The 14589-nt window shown below is 40.7% G+C and overlaps 3 protein-coding genes across 4 annotated transcripts; 2 read left to right on the top strand and 1 right to left on the bottom strand.

Moving 5' to 3' along the window:
* The first annotated feature begins 53 nt into the window (after positions 1–53).
* On the top strand, positions 54–3924 carry aldh3b4 (aldehyde dehydrogenase 3 family, member B4). Of its 2 annotated transcripts, none has more exons than XM_086314248.1 (10): positions 54–380; positions 821–1016; positions 1130–1240; positions 1498–1618; positions 1704–1789; positions 2299–2380; positions 2468–2857; positions 2944–3110; positions 3208–3307; positions 3412–3921. In XM_086314248.1, exons 1-10 carry the CDS (start codon positions 328–330, stop codon positions 3609–3611), a joined length of 1506 nt encoding a protein of 501 aa, XP_086170374.1. In that variant the 5' UTR covers positions 54–327; the 3' UTR covers positions 3612–3921. The 2 variants fall into 2 exon arrangements, with proteins under 2 accessions (XP_086170374.1, XP_086170373.1); XM_086314247.1 differs by lacking the exon at positions 54–380 and adding an exon at positions 561–726 and having other exon boundaries at positions 3412–3924.
* Positions 3517–5916, bottom strand: mmab (metabolism of cobalamin associated B). Its single transcript, XM_086314249.1, has 9 exons — positions 5726–5916; positions 5077–5135; positions 4892–4985; positions 4743–4800; positions 4573–4645; positions 4398–4495; positions 4253–4317; positions 4114–4173; positions 3517–4031 (listed from the first exon to the last, which is right to left on the bottom strand). The coding sequence occupies exons 1-9, from the start codon at positions 5836–5838 to the stop codon at positions 3947–3949; spliced, it is 705 nt and encodes a 234-aa protein (XP_086170375.1). The 5' UTR covers positions 5839–5916; the 3' UTR covers positions 3517–3946.
* A 127-nt stretch (positions 5917–6043) lies between these two features.
* On the top strand, positions 6044–13812 carry mvk (mevalonate kinase). The gene is made up of 10 exons (XM_086314250.1): positions 6044–6433; positions 6688–6829; positions 7330–7474; positions 9096–9251; positions 9684–9787; positions 9932–9977; positions 10118–10208; positions 10616–10735; positions 12476–12629; positions 13539–13812. The coding sequence occupies exons 1-10, from the start codon at positions 6356–6358 to the stop codon at positions 13688–13690; spliced, it is 1188 nt and encodes a 395-aa protein (XP_086170376.1). The 5' UTR covers positions 6044–6355; the 3' UTR covers positions 13691–13812.
* Positions 13813–14589: the final 777 nt, after the last annotated feature.

Consider the following 14589-nt stretch of genomic DNA (forward strand, 5'->3'; position numbering starts at 1 on the left):
CATTCGTTAATTAGTTGATTACAAACACCTGTAGATCCTGTTTAGAAAAAGCAAACAAGAGTGGAGACACAGGCCTCTGTAAAAGGCTGGTAATTCACAGCATGCATGAGACATTAAAATCAGGCTGTGGGATTGGTACATTTTCTGGTTCCCTTGAATACCGTGGATGGGGGATTATCGTGTAAATACGCGCGTCTGAAGCAAACTCTCCGTTGTGCTCTCTGATTGCACCGTGTGACCCTTAGTGAGAGGTGGACGGCGCTGCTGGGAAAGCTGCTGGTCGTTTTTACTCCGGCTGCTGCTTGAGATTGAAGCTTCTCAATAACCATGAGCCGTCCTCCGAGTCCGACTCCAGCACGATGGTTTAAGGCGCTGCGCAGGTAAAAAAAAAAGTGAAAAGACCTTTGTTTTGGCCTACTTGCGAGAAATTGAGACTTATTATTGCAAATGACCTTAGATTAGATACAGCTGTTCTGGGTGGCTCAGCTTAAGCGTCCAGCTTTGTTAGTTTTATGTGCATCACCTGACTGTCTGCACTGCAGTTATTCGGATTTTCAATATATGCCGGTGGGAGGCTCTTGCTGAGCGGGTGCACAAGCTTAATTTCACACTGGTTCATTCGGAAAGGCCAGCGGTAGAGATTTATTGACTGACACAGACAGACATGAGTCGAAAAGTAAAGGCGTGCTCTGCTTGTCAGAGACATGGGCGGCTAACATGCAGAAGGTGTGTGTGTGTGTGTGTGTGTGTGTGTGTGTGTGGGTAGGTGTGTGCGTGCGTGCGTTCGCCTTGTGAAGTTAAAACTAGCGTACTGTTACAGGACCAGGCTCGGGGACCCCTGTCTGAAGACGTATCCTCTGGAAAGCGTGGATCTCCTGAGGAGGGCTAGAGTCGCCTTTCAAGCTGGACGTACCCTGAAGGAGAACTTCAGACTGGCTCAGCTGGAGGCTGTGGTGCAGATGCTGGAGGAACACGAGTGTGACTTTGTGGATGCACTTGGAAGGGACCTCCATAAGGTCAGGGCTGAAGCGGTCTCCCTGCAGGGTTGTTGTTTTTAATAGTGAGAACTGATGGTAGAGTCAAATGTTTTTTCTTTGACTTCATATTCGTTTACTCTGTTTTTAACCAGCCTCGGTTTGAAACGGTTGTGTCTGAACTGATCCTGGTCAAGAATGAGGCTCTATATGCTATTAACAACTTAAAGAAGTGGATGCAGCCACAGAAAGTGGAAAGGAACCTGGTAAGACTGTTGTTTAAATCATCTTGATAATGTGACTGGGATTAATCATGACCTTTTTCGAGAGAACATTCCACGTACTGCTACAAAGAAATGTATTGTGCTGAGCCCTGCAAAGCAGATTAAAACAGAAGTTGCATTGCCCCTTTCTAAAGGAATAAAATGAGCTCATGTGTATTTTCTCTTTGTGTCATGATGAACCTTACCAGCTTTTTACTTGTGCTGTTTCACTTGTAATGTAATTTGTTCGGTCTGTGTAGTCCACCACGCTGGACGACTGTCTGGTGATCAGTGAACCGCTGGGAGTGGTGCTTATCATTGGGACCTGGTGTAGTCCTGTACAAATGTGCCTTGTGCCACTGGTCGGGGCCATTGCAGCAGGTGCAGCCAGTATTATTTCATCATTTAGTTCTCCTGTACTCAGGCTAACTGACAGCAACTGATGTTTTATTTTCCATTTGTGTAGGAAACTGTGCAATCATCAGCCCCTCCGAGTCTACTGTGCACACAACAGAGCTTCTCCATCGTCTAATTCCCTCCTACTTGGATAATGTGAGTAAGCTAGCATAAAGGGACTGATTTTTCCCTGCAAGAACTTGCAGTATTTTTCTTAAAATATCAAAGGCAATACTCCCCCCCCCTTTTTTTTTTTTTTTTTTTTTTTTTTTGTTCTGAAGCTGATTAGACTGCACACTATGAATTTTTACTTCACTCTCTTTAACATAAGAATAACTGACTTTGGTTGCGACAGTGAGAGTGAAACACTTCATAGTTTTAGCTTCCAGAATAATTTGACTCCTTTGTAAGAATCTGTTTGAGCAGGTACCCTTTTATTGACCTGTAATCAAATGAGCTTTCATTTGGTGAGATTACACTTTGAGATACTTAAATCTGGCATTTCAGAATTGAGCACTTTGTCATCCATGACTGAATATCTGACTCACCAGTGATATTGCTTTTTTATTTTTTGTGTGCTTTTAGTTTAGTTGAATTATAAGAGATGCTTGTTTGAAGAGGGGGAACAAAAGGAATTCTCATACAAAACTCTTGTTTTCCTCAAGGAATGCTTCCATGCGATTCTTGCAGGCTTGAGTGACTTGCCTGAAGTGATTGAGCTCAAATTTGATCATGTTTTCTTTACAGGTAATTTTTATTGGTCATCCTTTTAATTTTTAAAAAAAAAGTGTTCTTTGAATTGTTCACTGTTTAAGCTTGGCTGTCACTCTGCAGGAAACAAAGAGGACGGAAGCAAAATTGCTCTGGCTGCCGCCCGCACACTCACACCCGTCACCTTGATTCTGGGAGGGAAGAACCCATGTTACGTGGACCAGCACTGTGACATTTTCACCACTGTGCAGCGCATTGCTTGGGCACGTTTTCATAATGCTGGACAGAGTTTGGTGGCTCCTGACTACATTTTATGCCACACAGATGTCAAAGCTCGGCTGGTGCAGGCCCTCAAGTGCTGCCTGATGGAGTTTTATGGCTCTAATCCCCAAGAGTCGCATAGCTTTGGCCGGATAGTCAATCTAGAGATCTTTAACCGTACTAGAGGGATCTTATGGAGATCTGGCAAGGTGGCTGTGGGTGGGCATGTGATAGAAGCAGAGAAATATATTGGTATGAAAAGCTGAATTCCTTGACACATATTGCACTTAATAGATTGCTTTAACATGGCTGTAATTTTATTTTTTTTAAATCTGAAGCCCCAACAGTTTTGACAGATGTGGCTGAATCAGACCCCGTCATGCAAAAGGAGATCTTTGGTCCAGTTCTTCCTATTTTGACTGTAAACAATGTGGATGAGGCTATTAGTTTTATCAATAAGCAAGAAAAGCCCCTCTGTGTGTATGCATATTCCACCAACGGCAAGGTAGGTCTACGAGGCAAATTGAACAGGGGGGGAAACTGAAGCCAGAATTCATTGTAGGATTTATTCTGATCATGTGGTGGCTTTTCTGACACTGCAGGTAATTTCAAGACTCATGAGTGAGACCTGCAGTGGAAGCTTCTGCTCTAATGATTGCATCCTGCAGAGTGTGATGGTGGCTCTACCTTTTGGTGGAGTAGGTAAGTCTAAGCTGCAGTAGTAGTATGGATGGTGGGACAGTCTGTAAGTGATCTGCCAGTCTGACCAACTAACCCCCCCTCCCCCCCCCCTCCCCTCTTTGAAGGTGCCAGTGGAATGGGTTCTTTCCATGGCCGCTACAGCTTTGATACATTTTCTCACAAGAAATCCTGTCTGCTACGAAGCGCACGGTTTGAATGTGTGACCTACCTGCGCTATCCACCCTTCGAGGACCGCAATCTGTCTCTAATGACATGGGCCAGCAGCCTTTCCCAGAAAAGCCAGGGCTGGTGCCAGATTATGTGACTGTGTGGGAGGGTAATGACAGCCATGCTGGAATTAAACAAACTGCCACTTTTGTTATGAGCAGGCCATGGAAGACAGAAGCGCATTATTATAGAATCAACAAGAATGGATTTCTATGGACAAAATTGTTAACTGTATATTAACTTGTCTAAATGTATGTTTGAAACTTATAGGACACAAATATTTTGGATGTACACTGTTTATTGTGACCTGTGATTTTTACATGTGGGGAAAATGCATTAAAATAAAAATATATGTATTGTATTTATAGTTTGAATAAAGTATATGCATCTCAAAAGGTAATGCTTTTTATTTTAATCTTCACGTGAGACTGGTCATTCTGGCCTCTTGTAGATTTTCTCTTCACTGCCCTCTTTCATAGATGCATATCTGGCGACTGTGAACAGGTAGTCACTTAACCTGAGTGGGAGGGAAAGGATATTTGTCAGCTACGTAGTAGAAATATTTATTTTTTTTTAATAAAAAAAGGTACAACACTGACCTGTTCAAGAACTTGGCAACATCTGGATCTGCCTCACCTGATCGCACAATTGGAGCAACGCTATGGGGAGGGGAACAGAAACAACTACAGATTACTTTGTCATTCAGGACGACCTTACATAGATCATACTAAAACTAACCTGCGCTCTGCTCGCCGACAGACTGTCCGAGCTAAGTGCAAAGCTGCGCTGCTCTTCCCACCAGACTGTGGGGGGGGGGGGGGAAACAGTATATATTAGTGCAACAGGGACACGCAAACATTTGTTAAAAACGTGCGCAGCTTACTGGTAAAATGAAGCTGGTTAAAGGAGGGAGTTCTTCTGTAAACTGATCAATCCAGGTCTCCAAGTCCACAATTGGCTGTGCAATAAATTTTGTTCTCTCTTGCAAAAAACAGAATAGTGTGATCACATGTGACACAATAAATAAAAACAGACTTGATTAGCCAAAGCTATCATACTTATATGGCTTTCTCTTGCAGATGATCGAGGGGTAGCAATGTTGGAGCCCACATCTTGTAAAACGCACTGGATCTGAGGTGACAAAAGCCAAATGATGACAAACCTTCTCTCTGAATTTATGGTGTAGGAACTGAAAGAAGTTAAGAAATGCAGTATGACAAAATCAAACCTTGTCCAATTGATGAGTGAATGTATGATGTTTATCAAGGCAAAACTCTCTTGCCAGCCTGTAAAAGTTAAGAATGTAACTTTAGACAAGGCATGTCATAAAAAAAAATGCTAAAATGACATGCCATATTTGAATTGTAGAAATGTTACCCTATAGCTGATGACAGCTCATCTGTATTCCCCAAGGCTTCAAAAATGTGATCTTCTTTTGGCCTTCTTTCTCCTGTAAATGTGCTTGAGAAACCTAAGAAGGAATCAAGACAAAGTTTTTTAAAATATTGCTTATTCCAAAAGTACAGTGCGGTAGTGTTGTCTGAGTTACAATGATAAATAACCTTTGTCTCCTGTTTTGGTGTATATTTTGGGCACCCTGTTGTCCTCACCAGTGGCATAACTGTTTTGAAAAAGAAGGATATTAAAGGAAAGGTGTTTAAGTATTTTTATATATTCACCAAACACTATATTAGGTACATCTTGCTTTAATCGGTTTGGTCCCCTCTCCTGTCTTCAGAACCTTAATTCTATGTGGCATAGATACAACAAGGTGCTGGAAACACTCCTCAGAGATTTTGATCTATATTAACATCACACAATGATGCAGATTTGTCAGCTGCCACCACAACCACATCTTAAAGGTGCTCTACTGGATTTAAATCTGGTGACTGCAGAGTGCATTTAAGTACAGTGAACTCATTGTTATGTTCAACAAACTAGTTTGAGATTATTTGAGTGGTATGGCACATCAACTTATCCCACTGGAAGAGGATTGGTACACTTTGGTCATAAAGGGATGTCATTGTCAACAACAATACAGTACCTAACAAAGTGACCATTGAGTTTAATTCTGTTGTATTTTTAGGAACGATCTGTATGGCAGATGCCAACCAGCAGTTGCTAGTTACACAGACAGTTACACGAACAACACGAACAGAAGCACAACACTGTGCACACAAACGCTGACACAGGACTGTACAGTATAGCTACCTTCTGACTGAAAACAGGGTAAACAACGGTCTCTTTGCCCGATACTCGCTAATGAACCTGCATGTCCCTGGAACGCCGCGAAGGAGAGAATGTCTGAAAACAAACGATGTCATTTTTAGCTACAACACAGTATCGACAGCAGCAAGGGTAAACGACAGAATTGCCCTTTTTGTCCATCCGTGGTGTCCGTAGTTCATAGGCGTTTCCATTTCATCGCATGATTGGCCAACTCACCCGGTGGTGGCAGAGTTCTGAATGCTGATTGGCCAGACGAAAATATGCTCGACCAGCTGAAGGGGAGTTGATTGGACACAGGAAATCCTCGCTCGTCCCTCGTCCCGTGTGTCAGGTCACGGTTTAACACTCTCAGATACTCGTGAAGAGAATGTTGTGTTGCTCCATGATTTTTTTAAATCACCAAATTAATTTGTAAAGTTATTAACAGTCATTAATGTTCGCGTAAAGGACGGTGCTGTGGAACTAAGCTGTCTACGGCTTCTTGCCTGTTCAGCGGATTAACATTAGCTAAGCTAGCTTTTATTAATGCTGTCAGTGAAAAGTTGAACTGAAGCAATTGAGTTACGTAGATTTGGGCATATTTTGTGCTCTGTTCTGGAAGCTTTTACAGAAATGCAAGTGACGGACCTTTACGTGTCAGCTCCTGGAAAGGCGATCCTACACGGAGAGCATGCAGTCGTTCACGGAAAGGTAAGCTCTGAAGTGATACCATAATGACATTTAATGCACCAGTCAGCATCTTAGCAAAAATATGACTAATTAAGATTTATCAAACAACCGGTCCAATTGCAAAAGTGTCATTTAATATTTTAATATTTACCCCGTTATCATAAAGCTACAGCATGTCTTTGATGAAAAGGTTAATAACCAAAAATAAAAAAAGAGGAGATTTTATTTATTTATCTCTTTAACATTTTGCTTGTTCTAATGTTGCTTCATGGCAGGTGGCTCTTGCTGTGAGCTTAAACTTGAGGACATATTTGCGATTGAAAGCCGATACTTTTGGCAAGGTTTGCATCAACCTGCCCAATATCGACACATTCCTCAGCTGGGACCTTTCACAACTGAAGCAGCTTGTTACTTATGGTAAGGTGCATCAGAGGTGCTCCTGCAAATTCTGTTTTTATGATATTGCGCGCAGTTCAAGCATCCTACAGTGAAATTTTAGTACTGATACCAATTTTGGCCTAATGTTGGTGGTACAGCAGTATATCCACTGTAACACCAGTCTGTGTCTAAATGGGAGACAAAGGTGTTTAGTGTGGAAAAAGTAGGAAAAAAGTGCAACTCATTTACTGTATTTCCCATAATTATTTGAGAATCATTGACAGTACTATAAACTCACCACCATCCAAAGTGATTACATTTACGAGCTTCTGGGTGAGAAATATTTATTGAGTTTTTTTGCAGCTGTAAATTTCCATTTACTGTCTTTTTATAATGTCAGCCTTTGGATGTGCCAACTAATGACAGTCTTAATTAACAGGTTTTTAAGTAATTTGCTAGATTAAACTATATGCTTTGGTTTTGTACAGTTACAGATCAAAGTGCATTGGTGTGATATACCTTTTAATTGATGTTATTAGGTAAGAGGGATGAGGTGCAATGCCTGGATGCTGAACTTGTGAGGAGACTGCGGGAATTTATTGGCGTAAGCAATGGAAGCTTGGATACTTGCAGCATGGCCAACTTATCCTTCCTTTACCTCTACCTGTCGCTGTTTGGATCAGGGTGAGAGAGAGGACTTCTTCTCATCATTTGCACATCTGTAGCCATTTTTGTCACAAAGGCATCAACAAATTGCAGGTGTATATATGAAAATGTTCTCTCTATGCACATAGGAAAGTAATAACTCGTGCCTTTTTAAAAACCTGTAGTCAATCACTCACTGAACTCTTTAAAAAAATATCGGTACTTCATTCTGAGACAGAGCGTTACAGTGTAAAATTTAACATTATTTTAGAAGGAACATTTTGTGCTGAGTAACAGGAAATCTGTTATCATGACTCTTGTGTACTTTTCTAGGAGTAGTGGGGGTTAAAGGTCATTTGTCTAAAGCAGTCAAAGTCTTTGATGTTTAGTAAGTACAGGATAGTAATTATGTTATATTTCTGTTATAACATCTGAAAAAAGATGAAGTTTCATTTCTATATTAACTCACAGGTTACACAAGTGCTAAAGGCAAACTCTCAAAAGTAAACACTCAAAAGAGAAGTCCAGTAAAAATGATGAAAGACTGCAGCTGTAAACTCATTGCCCAGAGGTGGTGCAACTGAAAATGGCTGCAGCTATTACTTTCCCCACCTACTGGTGATTCAGACAGTGTGCAGACAAATAATGACAAATGACAAAATGACTCTGTCTTGTTTAAACTCTACAGTCTTTCTGTGTGTGTGCGTGCGTGCGTGTGTGTGTGTTTGTGAGTGTGTGCATGAGAGTGCGTCAGGGAGGGCTATTTATTGTGTGTACCATTGTATTCTGTGGCGTATAATAGTGGGGTTTCTTGCATTTCAGATTTTATTGTTTGCTCAGTGATAACTCTGTTTATATTTAGATGTCCCTATTAAAATGATATACACATTACAGTAGATTGTATTAGTTTTGGTTTTGTGCCCACTTGCAATAAATGTAGTTTTAAGTTCAATTTCCAAACATCTAAGTTACCAGTGAAGTAGATTAGGTTCAGGGAAAAGTTTCTCTTCTTTAAAATGAAGATGTTAAAGGTATTGGTTGGATGTTAGTATTAACTGCTTCGGCAGCTGTTAACAGAAAAGATGCTGAGGAGCATTAAGCTGCAGATTGTTGGGAGGTTTAATCGGCATTGACAAGGCGGTGGCATGTCTGAGAGAGGTGATGGGTTGTGACAGGATCCCCGCTAATGAGCGTCTGGCACTGAGCCAGTCTGTGCCCTAGTGCCTGTATGCATTTTCCTCTAAAGAGAAAGAAGAGCTGGACATTTAGTTTACAGTATTCACCTCTGCCCAAAAGCAGCGTCCCTGACAGGCATTGACAGAAGTGTCAAGTTTCTGTTGAATGTAGTAGTGTACATGTGTGCTGTAAGAGTCACATGACTGTACAGAAGGCAATATCCCATATTATGTACTTTACTTAATGAAGTATTCTCTATATATTAAAAATGACTGATAGCTGATTGTAAATGAGAAGTAATCAGTAGGATTTTTAAATCTACAGTGATGCTCACAGGTTGTGTTCATTCTAATTTTGGGGATACAGTTGCAAATTTCTATTATCTGCAACTATTTTTTTACCGTTTCAGTGCATATGCAGTCAAAAGTCATACATATACACAATTTAAATTCTATAAAAGCAGTTTCTGTATTTGTTTTCTCAGTGAGCTGCCCAGTTTGACGCTGACTGTGTGGTCAGAGCTGCCTACTGGAGCAGGACTCGGGTCAAGTGCCGCTTACTCTGTGTGTTTAGCTGCAGCTCTGCTTTGCGCAAGTGGAGCCATCCCCCCTCCTCTCAAAGAGTGGGAACACACTGCCAGGTAATGTTCAGGCCTCCATCTCCATCACGAGCTCTGTATGCGGTAGCTGTCAGCTGCCGTTTTGTATAGGCGTCACGGCAGGGCTGCAAAAATGGGACAGCAAGCGTAAAATTTTAAATTACACATCACACAATGGAAATGGTGTCACACAGGCTTTTGGTTTGAAGTTGAAGGTGAGGCCTTAAATTATAACATTCAACTTGTTAAAAAGAAAAATTAATGGATGGGTTTGGTCAGCACCACAACACAACTTGTATTGCAGTTCACAATACAAAAGATATTGCATTTTACACCAGTACTTTTAACATTTTCTGGCTAAATTTCCAGATTTTATAACAACTGCCTCTTTTTTTTTTTTAAAAAACTGTCTCGTATATAATCGTTTTAGGATTTTGACACTTCTTCCTTTTATTTTGGTATGACTGGTGTCAGGTGGTGTCAGGAGGAACTGGAGCTAATCAACAGTTGGGCTTTCCAAGGGGAGATGATCATCCACGGTAATCCTTCAGGAGTGGACAATGCTGTAGGAACGTGGGGTGAGGCATTAAAATGTGTAGCTTGTTACACCTTCCTTCATTTTTGTACCGCACTCTTTCATGTACTCATCAGAGTTTTGCACCATCATTGTTCATTGTTATCTGATTATTGTGATTTTAATGATTCATCTTTGGTTTACGTAGGCGGCATGCTCAGATTCTTGGCTGGAAAGATAATACCGCTGAGCAGGTACTAAAGAAGGATTATTAATTAGATTTTGTTTAAAGGGTCAATTAACAAACTCATTGTCTGGACAAAATTAATACGTCAGTAAAGCACCAGAATAATACGTCTGAATGAACCCTCTGATCTGTCTGTTTTACTTTCAGGGTGCCGTTATTAAGAATCCTCCTCACTAACACCAAAGTACCACGAAGCACCAAGGTACTTGTTGCCGGGGTGAAGGACAAAATTAACAAGGTACTAAATGGTTTCTTCCTCCCCCGTGTGTTACTTGCCGACACTGTAATTAATATAATAGGCGGTGCTTTTGCTTGGCAGATACTCCTGCGTGTGGTGTTGAGTGCCTTCATAAAATATTAAAATTAAACTCTTAGCCGGCACCCCTGTGCGCTGTTGCCTTGGTGACACCAGCAGGTGTGCAGATTTCTGTCTGAGACAGAGAATTCGGCCTGAATGGTGTTGTGACAGTGTTGTGATCAAGCTAGAGCACAAGTCAAACCTGCCATCCCAGAATCTGTATTTGTATGCAGCTTATCCATCAGAAAACAGCCATTAAAAAAAATATGTGTGTACAGATGTTATTGTATTGCACGAGTGATGTTGGAAAAGTTCATCTCTTTGGGTTTTGTGTTCCCCTCCTGTAGTTTCCATCCATCATGGTACCTGTTCTTGACTCGGTTGATGCCATTTCCTGCACTTGTGAAAAGGTCCTCTCAGAGATGACCTGCGAGCCCATCACAGGAGAGCATTACAATATTCTAGAGGTACAAATATTAGTTGATTTTGTGAAGCAGTTTGCGTTATAAACATGTCATTAAATGTCAGTGTTACTTCTTTTTGAAAGTCTGCTGCATCTAAAATAAATAATGTAATAGATGTATTGTGGAGTAGCGTCTGGACTTCTTTAAGTTTCTTGAAGACGTTTCACCTCTCATTCGGGAAGCTTCTTCAGTTCTGAGAGCAACTGGTGGAGAGTACCAGATTTTTAAGCCCTATTGGGAGCATCACTAAGAGGGTCATGGACCCCCTTGTGATCCTCTGCCTTATCACACGAGCCAAGGTGTGAAACATCTTCAAGAAACTTAAAGAAGTTCAGATGCTTTTCTTTCCAAGCTCCTTAGAGTATGATGACCTGGATGACTGACAAACTTCACAGACATATGGACTCCAGCAATATTTCTCCAGGCTTTCTGAAGTTCTTGAAATAAGTTTTTCTTTGGACATTGGCTGCTTTTTCAGTCATTTCAGTCCAGTCCCTGTACCTGATCATTTTCCCAGAAGTGTTTTTTGTTTGTTAAGCTACTTAACACTAACCTATGAATCATTTAAACATAAAAAGGCACCTAACTCAAGGGATAAACTAGTTTTGTCTACACATAATAGACAACTTAGCAAAGAAACAATTATAAATTATATCTTTAGGCACTTTGTTACTGGCAACTTCTCACAAAACATGTATTCCGATTTCTTTAGTTGAATTAGTACTGCAGACATAAAATAGTATTTTTGTACCAACAAAGTGTTTTCAAAAGAACTATTAGCTGAAAACTTGTCATATCTTGGGGCAGTGTGTGTGTCCTTAAAAATTTGAGGAAAGTTGGAGGGCAAAAGAAGGAAAAAAAAAAAAGATCCACCATGCAATACCATCTGGAAAGCATCTGATTGGTAACAGCATCACAATGATCCCAAACACACTGCCAGTGCAGTAAAAGCATACCTGGATAGAAAAACACATCAGTAGAGCATTATCAGTCATGGATTGGCCTCCTCAGTGCCCGGACCGCCACGTTATTGAAGCAGTGTGGGAGCATTTTGGCAGGGAACAGAACAAAAGGCAGCCAACATCCAAAGAAGAGCTTTGAATGTCCTTCAAGAAGCCCCAAGAACTTTTTCTGAAGACTACTTATAGAAAAGACAAGAAAGCTTGCCTTAGAGAGTTTAGGCTGTGTTGAAGAATAAAGGTGGTTATACCAAGCATTGACTTTCAAGCTTGTTAGAATCATTCACTTTGTTTTGGTCTTAAATATTGTATTTTCATGTATGTTTGCACATTTCAGTAAATCTCTCCACCTATTTCTCAAAATGTTAAGAATGAGGGGCGACACGAGACTTTTGCACAGTACTGTATAATGTATAGTACCTAAGAAATATACTGTATACTTGAGACAAAGCTGACTTTGATCTTTGAGGTGATCAGAGAAGGGGTGCTAGTTGTGCAAAGTTATCACTTTGTTTTCCAAAATAACTTCCTGGCTAAAGTCAAGACCATGTTAGACCACATTAGCAGGTTAGCCGAATAGTATTTACACTCCGGCATGATACAGTTGCTAGCTACGCAAGTGTAGGCTAGCTGTCTAACCTAGTTAGACAAAAGTTAGTGCACATTAGCTAGTGTTGTTAACTGTTGTAGCATAGTGCTGTTTTGAAAATGTCTAAACCACACAGCTGATTTTCTCCCTGTAGCATGTATGAATTAACCAACAGCTGTGTGATACCCTTTAAAGGAACTCATTGATATCAACCAGCACCATCTGAATGTGATGGGGGTGGGGCACCCTGCCCTGGACAGACTTTGCCAGGTCACACTGGCCAAAGGGCTCCACAGCAAGCTAACAGGTGCAGGGGGAGGAGGCTGTGGCATCACGCTTCTGAGACCAGGTGCTTTTTATTGTGCATTTTTAAATGATTATGTGAAGAGTAATTTATTTTAAAGGAATGTACTTTATCTGCTGTTATAAGTACCTTTGCAGTTTAGATGACTTGCATAATTCAAATTAATCATTCATTTTTTCCACATCCTTCAGCTGATTGGTCTTCAGTCTTGTAATGAATTAATTTTGATGAGGAATGTTTGAAGAGCTAAACTGTCAGGCTCCTGCTGACAGCAAGTTTGTTTTTGTTTTTTTTCCCCTCAAATTCTCCCTCACTCTCATATTAACGATTTGAGTGGCAGAAAATGATGAGCAGGCTGTGCAAGAAAACGTCTTTGGTATGCAAGTATTACTGTGCAATTGGTTCTAAGAAAACTTTGTATCATCCTCTCTTTGACAAAGCAAACAAGCAGGGAACCTGCAAGTTCAGCCTTTGTTTATGCCTGCAGCCTGTAACATACCGAATTTTAACAAGTCTTAACCACACCAAATAGATTTCCAAAGGCTTTTTTATTTGTTTTCTTAGCAAATGTTTCTGACTGAGGGAATTTCCAAGTGTTTCATATCTGTCTAGTCTACATGCTCTCAGAGGGTTTTATAGCGCAGCTCTTTAAGTTAAGGAAGCGAGGATTAAGTTATTTTATCTTTGTGTTTTAAAGCTGCTCTTGAATGTGAAGCTTTACATTTTCATCTGAGTCTGTGTGGTTACTGTGAGTATTACTATGCAGCTGCATCCTTACTGTTGAGATGATGTCAAGCCCTGTTTTGGACCATTTCCTTTGCAAAAAGCAGCAGATGTTTGGTACAGTCTCACAGAGCACACAAGTCTGCCTCAGCTTATTAACTGAAGTGACTTACTTTTATCCCTGTCTTGACCTTGTCTTATATTACCTGTTATAACTGGCTTGTTTTATAGAAACCAACTCCCTGATGGCCCAGAGTACAGTGCAGGAGTTGAAAGACTGTGGCTTTGACTGCTGGGAAACAAGCATTGGTGGGCCAGGTGTCCAGCAGCATTCGGCCATTTCTGTTAAGGAGGAAATTCTGGAGATTTTAAATTACTACTAAGACTCACCCGTGGCAGTGTCTGCGAAGGAGGACAGATGTAATAGTGGGCTTTTTATTATCTCAAGACCTCCGGTATACTGAACTAATAAAGGAGGCCGAATGGACCAAGGAGCATTTCAATCTGGGCAGGGTGGGGTGGGATGGGGCGGGATGGGGCGGTCTAATCTCTCTTAAATCTGTGACGATTGAACTATGTTGTGTTTTGGGTAACACTTCTTATTCAGTGAAAATGTACTCACGGTTTACGAGCCTGTGCACTGACATCTAAGTCCAGTAGGTGGCATCAGAGTTGCACAAATGCTTCTTTATGGAAGGAGAGTTGCAGAAGACGGCACTCATAAAATTGACTGACATGGAAGTGAAACACTGGCAGGATTAAGTTATATTTTCCTCCAAATGCTTAAAGCAGTAGGGGTCAGTATATTTTAGTACATTAAAAGATCACCAATCCTGAAATAATACTCCTCTAATACAATGTTGTGATGACGATGAGACATTATTTAACAAGAACAAAGTCAAACTCAACAGATTTCACTCTCATGAAATATTTAAAAATGATGCAAATCATTTAAAAACCTCTGAATCCCATCATGCACTGCTGCATTGCTCTGAAATTTTGGTGTGCTAAAATGTATTCTAATTATGCTAAAACCAAAGAATTTGATGTGATTTCAGTTGTTTCCTTGTTGAGAGCGTCTATAATTTCTCCAGCACTTTGGTAAAATGTCACTATTTTATGGTCTGTTAGTTTTTGCAGTGAAAGGCTAACCGGCTGTGTTGTTTTGCTAATACAGAATGGGGAAAGAGGGAAAGCAGGAGTGTGTGACTTTCTCTGGAGCCTCTGGATTAGCGCTACTATAATGTGAATCAATGACGAGTGTCCTTCTGAGTCACGCGTT

The sequence above is a fragment of the Aulonocara sp. 'chitande type north' Nkhata Bay genome, linkage group LG12 (assembly GCF_057382095.1).
Source record: "Aulonocara sp. 'chitande type north' Nkhata Bay isolate Kocher_YH1m ecotype deep benthic linkage group LG12, A_spYH_male_GT1.1, whole genome shotgun sequence".
Classification (NCBI taxonomy): Eukaryota; Metazoa; Chordata; class Actinopteri; order Cichliformes; family Cichlidae; genus Aulonocara; species Aulonocara sp. 'chitande type north' Nkhata Bay.